This window comes from Scophthalmus maximus, chromosome 1 (genome assembly GCF_022379125.1).
Source record: "Scophthalmus maximus strain ysfricsl-2021 chromosome 1, ASM2237912v1, whole genome shotgun sequence".
In the NCBI taxonomy this organism is placed as follows: Eukaryota; Metazoa; Chordata; class Actinopteri; order Pleuronectiformes; family Scophthalmidae; genus Scophthalmus; species Scophthalmus maximus.
This window is the reverse complement of record NC_061515.1, coordinates 11,258,827-11,272,245: the sequence shown is the minus strand read 5'-3', so window position 1 is coordinate 11,272,245 and position 13,419 is coordinate 11,258,827. Positions and strand designations below refer to the sequence as shown.

General features: G+C 41.1%; 1 protein-coding gene across 2 annotated transcripts in view; it reads left to right on the top strand.

Annotated features, from left to right (window-relative positions):
* Window positions 1-6,795: 6,795 nt before the first annotated feature.
* LOC118311683 (G patch domain-containing protein 8) overlaps window positions 6,796-13,419 on the top strand; it is a 47,269-nt gene continuing 40,645 nt past the window's right edge. For both annotated transcript variants that reach the window (XM_035635737.2, XM_035635720.2), the window contains exon 1: window positions 6,796-7,004. In XM_035635737.2, the coding sequence (XP_035491630.1) occupies window positions 6,966-7,004 (39 nt within the window). In that variant the 5' untranslated portion in view covers window positions 6,796-6,965. The remainder of the gene's footprint in view (window positions 7,005-13,419) is intronic.

Below are 13,419 nucleotides of genomic sequence, written 5' to 3'. Positions count from 1 at the left end.
TTTATGAATGCATGACTCTGCTTGCAAGTTTTTGTTGGTGTGTGTGTGTGTGTGCTTGTGTGTGTGTGTGCGCCCATGCATGTGAGCGCACTAAAATGGGTCAGGGCGATCAGCGCTAAATAGAGTCCCAGCTGTAATCCGCAGCACCTGGGGAGTTGGCTGTGCGGACAGGGTGACTACCTGGCTGTGGAAACGACACAAAGCATCACATCAACTTTACCGACTATGTGCACCAAAATACTCTCTTCACCGCAAACGCAGCTTCATTGAAATCACAATGTGCATATACGTACCCAGCAATATTTATGGCAGACAGGCAACACGTCTCCTCAGGAGCTTTTACACTCGAGTCCATAACTAAAGCATTAATGTCTACCTCGGGGGACATCACAGCAAAATGAGAAGTCATTTTATGCCTAACCTTTAAGGCATCCATTCACTTGTGGCGCTGTTAGAATAGACCTGATTGCAGATCCACTCAGATGACTCATTTACTAGCTCTGCCTCCCGGACATCTCTCCTTTCTTCTCCTCCCTCCCTCTCTCTCTTTCTCTCTCTTCCTCTCTCTTCCTTGAACTCACATACTCTCTCTGTCTCTCTAGTTCGCCAGGTGCCTGCTTTTCTTTCTATTTGGTTCTCTTTACTCTCTCTCTCTTTCTCTTGTTGAAGCGTTGAGGTTCAAAGAAGAGTCGAGAGAGGTCTGAGATGTAGTTACGACGGGGACATTAATCACAGCAAATCATAGATCAAATCCGAAGCATCCAGCTATGGGCCACATATTTATACCTTATCAACCATTGGTGAATACGTGCAGCATCACACGCAGCTTGGAACATAACACCTCTAATGACACGTGTTATGATGTCTTGTCATGATGTTTTTGTGGAACATTTTGGTTTTCCCCGTTAGTCTTGGCCAAGAGTCTAACTGACTGCCAAGACTTTCCAGAACACTCCACTCTAGGTCAACTTGTCCCAGAGTGTAACATCATCATCTCTCCATTCTTTTTCATGAGGGCCTATACTCTCAGAGACAGGTCAACATCATATCCTTACATAATAGCAACATAATATCCTTAAACTCTGTCCCCTTTGCTGTAGCACCCCTCTTTTCGAACGTATGTCTAATTTAACGACAATTGAATTCACTGCGTAAATTCAACTGAAGCTCATGCCAGGCTCCAATGATCTCACCAAAGGCCATGTCCTATGTCTGTCTGTTTAACCGAGAAAGTTAGTTAACTAAATAATAGGTCTTCCAAGGTTAGCCAAGATGCATTGCATATTATTACTATATAATAATATGTTAGGAAAAAATGGTTTATCCTCACGTTGAGCTGGCGTGCAGCAACATTAGCACTCATTGGAAGTTCTGTTTATAGTATCGAAAGTTTGTGAGCCATTAGGACGAAAAACTGTTGTTAATAGACAAATCAACCAATCAATAGATAAATAAAACAGCATTAAGGATTGGAACTTTAACTCTTGTTATATGACACCATCACATGTCAAACCTTAAATGAAGCCATAACCTAAAATAAACACATTCATTTGACTAATGGAGCTTGTTACGGGCGATTCACTGCCCGAGACGAGGCATTGCCTGAGGCGCGGAATTCAGCTAGTGTGCAGTCCAAATCGTGTCTCCAAATATAGCATGTCAAACACACACACGCGAAGACAAGCCTCTAATAGTTTCTTCAAGACCTGATTCCTTGATGGTTTCCCAAGAAAGTCCAGATTTTAAACCGTGTGAATATGTTGTGCTTATCTGAAAACAAATCATGTGACATTTAACGTTTGTGCACTCTGGGCAGACCAATATTCAAATGCATATTAGTCTCTGACCTCTCGGTTCATTTTCGATTGAGAGGCGTTACCAATGGACGCAGACCAAAATCCCTCTGGATGCAATTGGGTAGACCTACAACCAGTGAGAGCAATGAATCATGACGCGGAAATGTCAACAGACTAGAGCTGGAAGGAGACATCTGTGAGAGAAATTTAAAAAGTATCGGGTGCATTTAGTCAGTGCTTGTTCATCAGTGGCAGCCATCTTGGTTGTTTACAAAAGTCGCTTCTCTCGGCGTCATGGTATAAACCCCGCCCATTATCAGATCATTGGTTGTGATTGGACCGGCAAGTTTTCTGATGGAGAGAAATCACTTTCCAATGGAGGGTATCCAGACATTGGTCAAATGAAATGAGCTCCCAGAATTCGCCTGGGTCCCATGCTAGCAGTTTAAAGCTCAGGGGACAAATTAAGCTCAGTGTCGCATTGTATCAGCCCGCAGTACATTGAAGATCGCAGATGCCACAGTGAACATTAAACATTTATTCTGCCAGCTTAGAGAACAAAAATGCAGAATTCTCATTTGCAACTCTTGCTGACAAAACTGTATGCATGCACTGCAAGCAAGCGTGAACTGCTGTGGTGCTGAGGCGCAATTCCCAAATGGAATTATTTGGGAGTTTCCGGCTGTTTCCAGCTGTCAGAAGGCTCGCAGAGTGAAATGAGGCATGCTTATTAAAGACAGTTTTGAGTTCCAGCATGCATATTGTACGTAGTTCCATGCTGCTTCAATGGACAAAGAAAAGCCTGCAGGATAGATAGGTTCTGAGGGATTTATGCAAGGACCACAACTGTATTGCATTAGGTATGAGGTTCAGATTGAGGTACTGTCTCTGCTCAGGTTTTGGGGCTGTTGAATACTAAACAGAAATAACGGTAGGGAGGCACAGAGAAAAACACTGTATACAATGTGAAGCAAAGACAAAAACAGAGAGAATAACAGAGAGACTGGGACACTGAAAGAAAGAGAGAAACGACTTATGGAGGCATAAAATTCTGTCTGCCTCAACACAACAAAGATACTTATTATAATCAGAGTTTCCCACAAGTATTGCCAGAATTATTCTATAAATATTCCATTACCATCTTTCCAGACAGACACGCCTGGGATGCTCATTATGAAACACTTAGAATAGGTTTAAGAAGAATCAGAAGCAGTTTGGGTGAAAGTGTAACCTTTTTTTTCCCACTATATAAATATAGTCCATTTACTTGTTCTGCAGATGTTTGATGAAAATTGTTGCTTTAGGGCTGATGAGATAAACACATTCATACGCTTATGTGCACATTAACGTTCTGCTAACATGCAGGTCGTGATAGATTCCCCCTTATGTGTATGCGTATCTGTGTGTGTGCGTGTGTGTGTGTGTGTGTGTGTGTGTGTGTGTGTGTGTGTGTGTGTATGTGTGTGTGTGTTTGATAATGTGACATTATCACCATCTCCACAGCGGGGCTACACACCATATAGAAACATCTCCAAACTCAGAGAGCCTCATCCTCTATCTCTGCCTTAACGGGATGAGCGCTGACTGCATGTTTGAAGTTCAGAATCTTATCTGCCAAGCCAAGCGGCAGGAATCAGAGGGAGGGAGGAGCTGCATTAAACTGCAGATTTGGTCACACATCGCTTATTTCAGCATTCAGCCTTTTCCACAACAGAGGGGACGGTGACACTGAAAATATCTCCACCAATACAATGCTTGCTTTGGATTGTCTCATGCTATCTTTGGCAAACAAGCTTTGATAATCTTTTTTGCCTCATCTTACCTCCTCCCTTACCCTTCCACCTTATGTCACTCTGAAGAATATGAGAATGCTCCGAGGCATTTTGGTGCCATGAACTGAGAGTTGAGATCAAAATCTCTTATGTATCTGTGTCTTTTTATATAATCATATCTTCGGCAAACAGATGTGATCTGCAAATAGCATGAGTCCACACAGCTCCTTCGTTGGCTGCGGGGAAAATCGGCAGCCCATTACGAGGCCCAAAGAATTTTTCGCCTCATCTCCTCAGCCATACCTCCAGTCGAGTGAAAGAGCTGACAAGGTAGGAAAAAGCTGACAGAAGTCTAATTCCATGAGGATGAAAACCTCATACTCATCAGAGGCGTGATTTCCCTGAGCAGTATTTTTACTACAGGAAGGATGAGGGAAGAAGAGCGCAAGCTTGGCAACATGTAATTTGCAAACATTTAATGAGCAGTATGGTGATTAATGGTGATTTGGTAAATTGTTGTTTTCTGTGTACTTTTTTTGCACCAAATATACAGTTAACAAGGGGGAAATTTCTGCTAACAAGCAAGGTTGCCATTTGTTCTCATTCCACTTCAAACTGCCTTCTGGGATACAGCGCTTGAATAAAAATAATTATGAGCCAGAAGGCCTGTTAGATCAGCAGCACTGTAAACGATTTAATTGAGGCCTTGTCTGTCACATCATACTCTATTTCTCCCTTCTGTCTGATTACAATGACCAAATTTTTCCTAAACTGTAGAGGCCTTAAGTTATAAATGTTAATTAACGCTGCAAGCAGCATTGATCGGCCCCTCGCACCGTTGTGCATGTCGGGGTGCTGGCTTGGGTTGTTATATGTTTTACATTTAGGTGAAATATACCACAAAGACCAGTGTTTTTAATTTGGGGGTGCTATTGAGTTACTTTGACACATGCACAGGACCAATAAAATATTTTTTCCACGTATGATGCAGGATTTCGAGCACCATTAGCCACAGAAAAATGAGATTTAGCGAAGAATAATATGGTCCTCCCATCTTTTTGGTGCTCAAGTCCTTATTTAGTCATTAATAAAAAGGTTTCTACAAACAATCCATGGAGCCATATATGTCAATAAGAGCAAAAAAATTATTGTCAGACCGAAGGATAAACATTGACAAGTGGAGACTTTCAAGTGACAAAGCCTTCTCACATCCACAGGAATTATGACCTTAGTCCATTGGAAATAACGGAAGAAGTCGTTTATTAGGTTATTAAAGTTGTTATAGTGCCACTTTTTTTTCACAGCTGACCAATGGATTTTTTTTCTTTTTTGCCAACCAGGTTTTTGGTTATTATTGAAGCCATTACAAGAACCCTGGAAGTAGGGGTACTCGGGGGGAAGCAGCACCCCCATCTGGCAGGAGGTATAACTGCATGGCAAAAAAAAGAGTTTTATTTGATGAAATGTTTTTGAGAGTAGCATAGTAGCATTTTTTATAATATTTGATTTCATTTTTAAAACAGTTAGAGTAGCCTATCTGATGCACAAATGTAGAAGGACATATGTTATTCTTCTTAGAAAGTTGTCCCAGGACGTTTTGCAAATCAGTCCCAGTAAGTGTGGCTTTGACTTTGGCTTTCATTGAAATTTAGGTCTGGCTTTAAGAATACATGGAGTAATATGGATACATGAAATATGCATGTGAACACCATTGGCTGGCTGTGGGTTGTTTCATATGAGAACCTGTCAGTTTGTGGGGATTCTATCAGAGCAGACTCTCTTTACACCCATAAAACTGTGCTCACATTAGATTTACCAGCATTTTCCGCTTGTGGTGGTTATTTTGTGCCACAAACGTTTGAAAAAACAAACCATACTGAGGGTACATCCCACTTGAGACTTGTTTGGTCTCATAATGTATTTTTTTTTTTATAGTTTACTGGTGGGTCATTCTATCTAATAGCAGAACATGTCTGTGACTGTACAATATTGAGTGTGTGTGTCGGGCGACCTGACTATCTGTGTGTTGCAAGTACTGTAGATTGTGTAACTCGGAGAGGAACAGGATTTCCAGGGTTTTTGCTTTAAACTGAAGTGTATTGTGATGTTAATGTAAAAGCTTTGTTTCTCAAATTTCTCCATAACTGCACAGAAAGAAAACCATTCACAGCAATTCAGAATCGTCCAGTGTTTCCATGTCTCGTTCTCCTCTGGAGAGAATACAACCATACATACTGTCCGCGCTGATAAGACACACCGGATTCTTCATGCATTCTGCTCTCATGTAGGTTTTTAATAGAGAAAAATAATTATTCATTGTCTCCTGCACTAATCTGTATGTCTGTAAAAAGCTGTACTTCTGTTTGCCTTTCTATGTGATTCTAGTATGTGCTATTGTGCTGAATGTCCCCATGTTTTCATTCAACATTGTGTTTCCAAATAGCAGATGGCTTGCTAGCACCAATAAAAGACAGACTTTTAGCAAATAAACGAATAAATAAAAATTATGATTGGGGGTAATAAAAAAATCATATACAGCCAGGCTGCTATAAACACACAACTGTGTCGGATTCATTTTGTCTTGCTTATTTTGTGTCCTTGTCTTCCTGTGTGTGTGTGTGTGTGCGCGCGCGTGCGTGCTGCTCGAAAATGACATGCCCAAAATGAAAAGAGTATATCTCTGCCACTACAAGATCTATTTGAATAATCTTGGTATCTATATAGAGGTAACACTTGAGAGATTTCAGCAGAGGTGAATAATCAAGTATATACATTATTGGGTCAGAGTAAATGAAGATAGAACACAACATAAGTGAAAGATTTCATGTCCACCTGAATTTTCTTTTCAAATCAGAGTGAATATCTCCTGTGTAATAATGCAGATGAACCCCATCCTCTTGAAATCCCCAGAACAACATCTGAACATAATTTGTGCCAAATTTCATGCTGATGAAGTGAATCAGGGCAAAGTTACAGGCTTTAGTAGTGACATGCTCAGACGGACTCTGTTACATGTGAGGTCTTCCTGAAAAACTCATTTAATTTCCCCAACATGTCTCTGTAATGAAGACGGGTGAGCATCTGTCTCTCCATAAACGATCTTTGTAGTGCGACGTAGAACAGACTCAAGGTAAAGTACAAAGGCGTGTATCTCAGCAGCGCATTGGTCATGCTCGGTGATTGACACGTCTGTAGAACCGTCAGAGCCAGTAGAATCGACGGACAACATCGAAATCCCTTCGCTATCTGCGAGGGGGAGGGCCCAGGGGGTGAAGACTTTTTCCTCCGACGCCTTTTGAAATGCGACTTCCGCCTGTGTTGTCGAAGTAGATGGACCAGGTGGATTAATATCTTGAAATGACGAGCGGTCTTTGTGCTAGCTGACGGAATCAGATTTATGGATCAAAACACAACTTTTCCTGCAAATACTTCGACGGTAAGACATCATTTTATGTATGTCGCTGTGTTCATACGAATATCGGTCAGCGGCTGCTGAGCTCAATGTTTGTCTGAGAGTAAGAGGAAGGAGAGCGTTGGCATCCACAGAGGCTTGGCGTTAGCATGATATGTAGCTTGTGTTGTTAGCATGTTGGTAGCAGCAGCTATCAAGTCTGACATTGGTGATATATTATCATGTAAAGTTGTCGTGTTTATGCGATATGCTGACTTAGCTGCTACTATTTTATACAAACATTTTTTTTCTCTTCTTTGGCTGCATATTTCGACGATAGTTGGTCGGAGAGTTATAATAAACACACTATTAGAATCAGTGGACTCTTAGCTTTCAATTGACGTGTAGCTTGTGTTGTTAGTCGTTATGTGGACATATCAGAAATAATATACCAGCATATGTCCATGTCATACAGTAAAATACATTTTAGGGAAGAATGTGTGTGTGAGACTTTGAACGTCGGGCAGCACGTGCAAACCTGACCACCAAACGGCAGGTGTCTGCAAGAGGAGGTGAAAATCATGGTGGATAATGCATGGTGCTTCAGCGTGCATGTGTGTGTACTAGCATGGTGCGTGTAAGAGAGAGAGAGAGAGAGAGAGAGAGAGAGAGAGAGAGAGAGAGAGAGAGAGAGAGAGGAATGTATGCATGAAACTACAAATTTTAAATTAGATTCTTTAAATTATATTCCCTGCTGTTCACTTCAATGTGCAAATGACTGACCTATTAAGAAGGGTGCAGATAGAAAAGGAGCCAAGAGGGAAACACACTCAAATTTGCATCTGCTGCAATTTTGTGTGTGCGTGTGTCTGTGTGCGTGCCTGCGTGAGTGTGTGTGTGTGTGTGTGAATGTGAAAGACAGTGAGAAAGACGGCGGGTTAGGAAGAGAGACAGTATGTACAGTTTGTGTAGGTTAATTACTGTGTGACCATGCTGAGAGCAGGGAACTCTGACCTGACGAGGGTCAGGCATGGTCTTTTTCTGAGTGGCTTGCAGAAGAGAAAATGTATAATTACTCCGAATACCCTTGCTGATGACCTTTGGACTCAGCAGAACCCACTCCAGCTGCACGTAATATACATATAGACAGAGGCAAGAGACGCACATGTGTTGCCCAGCCCAAAGTCCAGTGCTGCAAATTTCTTAGTTTTGATCAGTCGTTTTTATTCTCCCCCATAATGGAGAATGACTATAACATTTTTTATATAAATCCCCCCAGGGATGTTTCTGTGTTTCTGAATATGAATATGATGATGTATTGATGGACGATAGAAATCATTTTGGACTGAATGTGTACAAGTGTGTGAAAGTTATCACTTTGCTTCAGAATTTGGCCCCTAGAATATGAGGTTCTCCTTTCGTGTGTGTGTGTGTGTGTGTGTGTGTGTGTGTGTGTGTGTGTGTGTGTGTGTCTGTGTGTCTGTGTGTGTGTGTGTGTGTGTGTGTATGTGTGTGTGTCCTGAGGCTTTTGTACAGTGTGTGTACATTTTGTGAGAAAACAATGCAACTGGTAGTTGTGGATCGTGGCACAGACGCAACACTCACACACTCACACACTGATTTGTGCAGTGACACACACATAGCAAGACACAGGGCGTGTGAATGAGCGTGCATGCGTGCGTTTGTGTCGGAGGACACTAATCCCTCCGCCTTTGTCCAGGTCACGTATCCTGTCAGGTAGCCATGGAGATTCAAAGAAGAAGCCAATGGAATGCCTTTGTGTCAGCAGAGGAGTATAATTAGTCTCTGACTTCCTGAGCCATAGATTGACATTTAAGTGTCATTCACACTCCCTCTGTCTCGCTATGTGTGTGTCACTGCAGAAATCAGTGTGTGTGATTGTGTTTGTTGTGTCTGTGCCATGTTCCACAACTACCAGTTGTATTGTTTTCTCACGAAATGTACACACACTGTACAAAAGCCTCAGGATTCTATCCACCCTCTCGATGTCATGTCTGAAGCTGGCCATAATCCTACTTGACAAGTTATGACAGAAGCTGTGACATGATATCATATCATCATGGCTGGCAGACCCCTAGGAGACCATCAAACTGCACCCAAAACTGAATGGATGTGGACATTTATCTTATTTGTCTTGTCCTATCATATCGCAATATATGACGATGTTTTGTATTGAGCATAGTTGTATTATGCTGCATCATATTATATTGTATATTGTATGGAAATGTGCATTGCCTTTCGGAAGATATTTTTCAATGGTCTTGTATTTCATTGTGTTTGTACCGAGGCCAATTTGCTTCAGTGGAGCTGACGTATCCCAAGGACCATGTGTTGTAAATGTAAACATTAAATAGACCCAATGTCCCTTTATGTAGATGTGCATGCTTTCCCCTTATAATGTGTGTGTGTGTGTGTGTGTGTGTGTGTGTGTGTGTGTGTGTGTGTGTGTGTGTGTGTGTGTGTGTGTGTGTGTGTGTGTGTGTGTGTGTGTGTGCGCGTGTGCGTGCGTGTGCGTGTGTGTCGTGTGTATGTGTGTTGCTTTGCATTATTGCCATGGAGGAATGTGTGAAAGCTGTCAGAGAACATCAGGTTCCTAAAATAGACACTCCCCATGGGAACAAAATGAAGAGAGAGAGAGAGAGAGAGAGAGAGCTGACAAAGTAGGGATTCATATTTGCGTGACAAAAAGCCCAGATTCTGGGACAGTGACAACGATTAATTAGAGATTAGAGATTACGGAAAACAGAAAAGCACATATGTGCACACAAACACACATTTACTCAAACGCACAGACACACGCACATATAGAGAGAGATGTACTCAACACACCAATAAGCTCATTGGCTTGTAGAGTTTCTGAAAAGCCTCTTGTCATGGTGCACTGGAGGAGGGCCAAGTGCCAAACAAGCAGCATATCACCTTCTGAATAAAATACTGAAACTTGACAAGCAGTCAAACACTGAAGTCGAGGGTAAGAGGAAGTTGATACGTGTTGATGATAGATGTTTTGTACATGGATTAGAGTTCAAATTAAACAACTGACAGAATCGTCAGTGGTAATGTGCAGAAGAACAAAGACCCGAGAGGATGTATGCACGATGTCTACCTACAAGTCATGTAAAACTGGATTCAGTGTCAGAGATATAACAAGGTTTTAACATAAATAGTTATCAACATCTTTTCTGTACGACTTTTTAAGGAAGGTTGCATTTTAAATCAGCTTCTAATGTAAGTAAAAATCATCCATACTTTACTTTTATTTTCTCAAATTTGCACTTTTACATTTTACTATTTAATATTCTACCCACGTAAATAATTAACCTGCTATCACACAAGGGCTAAAAATGTGCTTTGGGCCCCTACTATCAAACCCACTCCTTAAATTTCAAGCTATTACTTGCTTTGTGTCAGTCACTGGGAGATCATTTGATCGGAGTCGAATATATCTTGAACACCAATTCTACTCTTTTTTGCCAAAGTTATAGTTGTTGATAATACATTTCAGACATCATCCGCACATACGCTGCATCATCAAGCAATTTTAAAACGACTTCCATGTTGTTCACTGTGGATTTAACAACTCAAGAGAGTTCTCCCGAGATAGCAGGGAGAATAATGACTAAAGTACAACAGAATGGTTTTGCAAAAAGGTCAGTGATGTAAATAACTCTAAATAATATTTAGAAATAAAATCCACCGGTCTGGTCTGCCTCTGCTTGAACAAACCTTAACAAGGCAGCGTTTCTTTTTTGCAGGGGCACAGTGAACGAGCTGCACTGGCTCATAGGTCAAGGTAATACCAAGCTGTACAGAGTGATTCATGACACATTTCATCATGCTTTCCTTCAATGGATCCTTGTAACACAGATGCTGTTCTCTGTAGATTGCATTTTGAAGGTGCGTTCAACATTCTTACTGAGTCCATTTTGGTGGTGGTGTTTCTTTTCTTTTTTTTTCCCGGTGGAAAAAAGGATGTCAGAGCTTCAGGTCTTGGTATTCCCTCGTTTAATGAATTTTACCTTTTAGGTACCAAAGGTGCAGAGGAGACAAGAGTTCAAGAGACTCTAATAAAATGACAAAGATAAATCATCCGTTGAAGTATTAAACACCAGAAAACCTGAATAAATAACAGTGTGTAGAGTGTGGTGTACGAGAGGGAGGGGCTGTGAAAGAGGGCAGGCACAATCATCAAATCATCATATACTTTGAGCAGACAGTTGATGAGGGAACATAAGCCCCTAATATCTCTGCCTAACCACGCAACCCTCCGCTTCCCTTACAGGAGTGGTGGATAATTAAAAGATAGACTGATAGCACGGGAGAGCAAGGGGACCACTGAGACCTCATCTGTTTCCCCTCCTCTGACATAATTAAAATAGAGACTTTATGAAATCATTCACAGGGTTCATCCAACCGCACTTTTTTTTATTCGCATTTCAAAAAGTACTTCATCAACAGAAAAAAAATCCCTTTTCAGACGTAATGACTGCCTTAGCAGAGGACCTGTTAGAGACACGGGATGTTTTATGGGTGCAATCATGGGAGTCGTTTAATTACTTCAGGCTTAGAATTGAGACATTCACTCTGTTATCGTGGTCTCAATATAGCCAAAGCACGGTCCTCGTGGGACTAGTTACTCTATTTATTCATTGTATTGTTGTAATTATGGCTGTACTATAATATATGTTTCTGTTGGTTTCAAGCAGAAAGTGCATATGCTTGCATGTTACCAGAGAAAAGAGTAATTATTTTGGGTTGTATCGTATATATACAATTGCGTATATATTGGGTTCCAGACTGTTTTTAGTACAAATTGACTGTGGCTATGGGAAGTTTTTATCGCACAATATGTCTTCTTTGCATCCTCAAAGCAGTGAGGAATATCATCGCTATGACGAATAATAGAACATGTCACCCATCATTACTACTGGACATATTGTACCGTGCACTGATGATACTTGAACTGGACTGATCAACTGAAAAAAATCAAGAATGGTTGCAATAACTTTTCCAATACAGATACAGCTTTTAGGTCCTGATTTCACCTCTAATTCTTAAAACATCCTGTTTGACCTATTGTAGTTGTGCAAATAATGCTTTTTGTTTCAAAGGAGCAGAAGTCGGAACAAGTGTAGCATTGTTGTAGTCAAGTTAGTCAAGTCAGATTGAGCTACATTATCTGGCCAAAATCATGAATCACAAATTTTCCTCAAAGGGCTTTTACAAGCTGTACAGCATACAAACACCACGATCCTTAGACACCTGATTTATAAAATAAAAAGGAGCCCAAAAAATCCTTTTAATGGGGTAAAGAAGAAAGCAAGGGAAGAGCAACGGAGGAGGAATCATTCTTCCAGGATACACAGAAACCCAGGAGATGTTTTTTTATGTACAGAATATACAGAAATAACAATAGGAAAACTACTATCTAGGGACGATAAATATGACTCTATAAGAGGATGTCAATCAACTTCCAGCAACTTCTTCAACTGTTCACATGAGAGGAACCGGAATGAACAAAGTTCAACTGGGCAAAGTCCATATATATATACTGATGTCTGAAAGCTCCAGATCAGTTGCTAAATGGACCAGGCAGTTATTTTGCAAACCGATATCTCCAAGATGAAGAATACATTTTAATGAACTTTTTGTATAGGTTAATATGTCGTGATTGTTTTGAGGAAAACTAATAGGAAAAGGTATTAGTTCAAAAAGTGATTTGTTTATATGTATGGGGGGGACTTTCTTTTATTTTGGTCCTTCTCTTTCTTCCTCTAAACCCATTGACCGCTCGTGGTTACTCCTTCGCCTGCCTCAGAGATAGACAGATCAATTTTGTCTGAAGCTCAGCTCACCCCATGTCTTCTTGAGCACCCTAATAGCTCCTCTTCCCCTTCCTGTCATACCACTACCATTCCCAACGTACCCCATTGTAATCCCTCGCCGTCTCTCTGGCTCTTATCCGCTCACTCTGCTTAGTTTTCACTCTCTTTCTTTATCTTTGAGTGTACGGCCCCTTCTAGCCTTGGGGATGCATTTGTGTGTGTGTGTGTGTGTGTGTGTTTGAGAGAGAGAGAAAGATTTTCTAAATCCTAGGTAAGAGCAGGGCTGTTGTGTGGGAGAATTTCATTTCAACACCTCTCATCTTGCACAGAGAACAGGAGGATAGGAGTCTCCCAGTTATGAATCCAATAACCATTGTGTGTGTGTGTGTGTGTGTGTGTGTGTGTGTGTGTGTGTGTGTGTGTGTGTGTGTGTGTGTGTGTGTGTGTGTGTGTGTGTGTGTGTGTGTGTGTGTGTGTGTGTGTGTGTGTGTGTGTGTGTGTGTGTGTGTGTGTGTGTGTAGTCTGGGGGTAGTCTGTTTATAGGATTGTAGGTTAGTCCCATAAAGTCAAACTGAAGGTCAAAGAGAAGAAGAAAGAGAGAGAAACAGACAGGT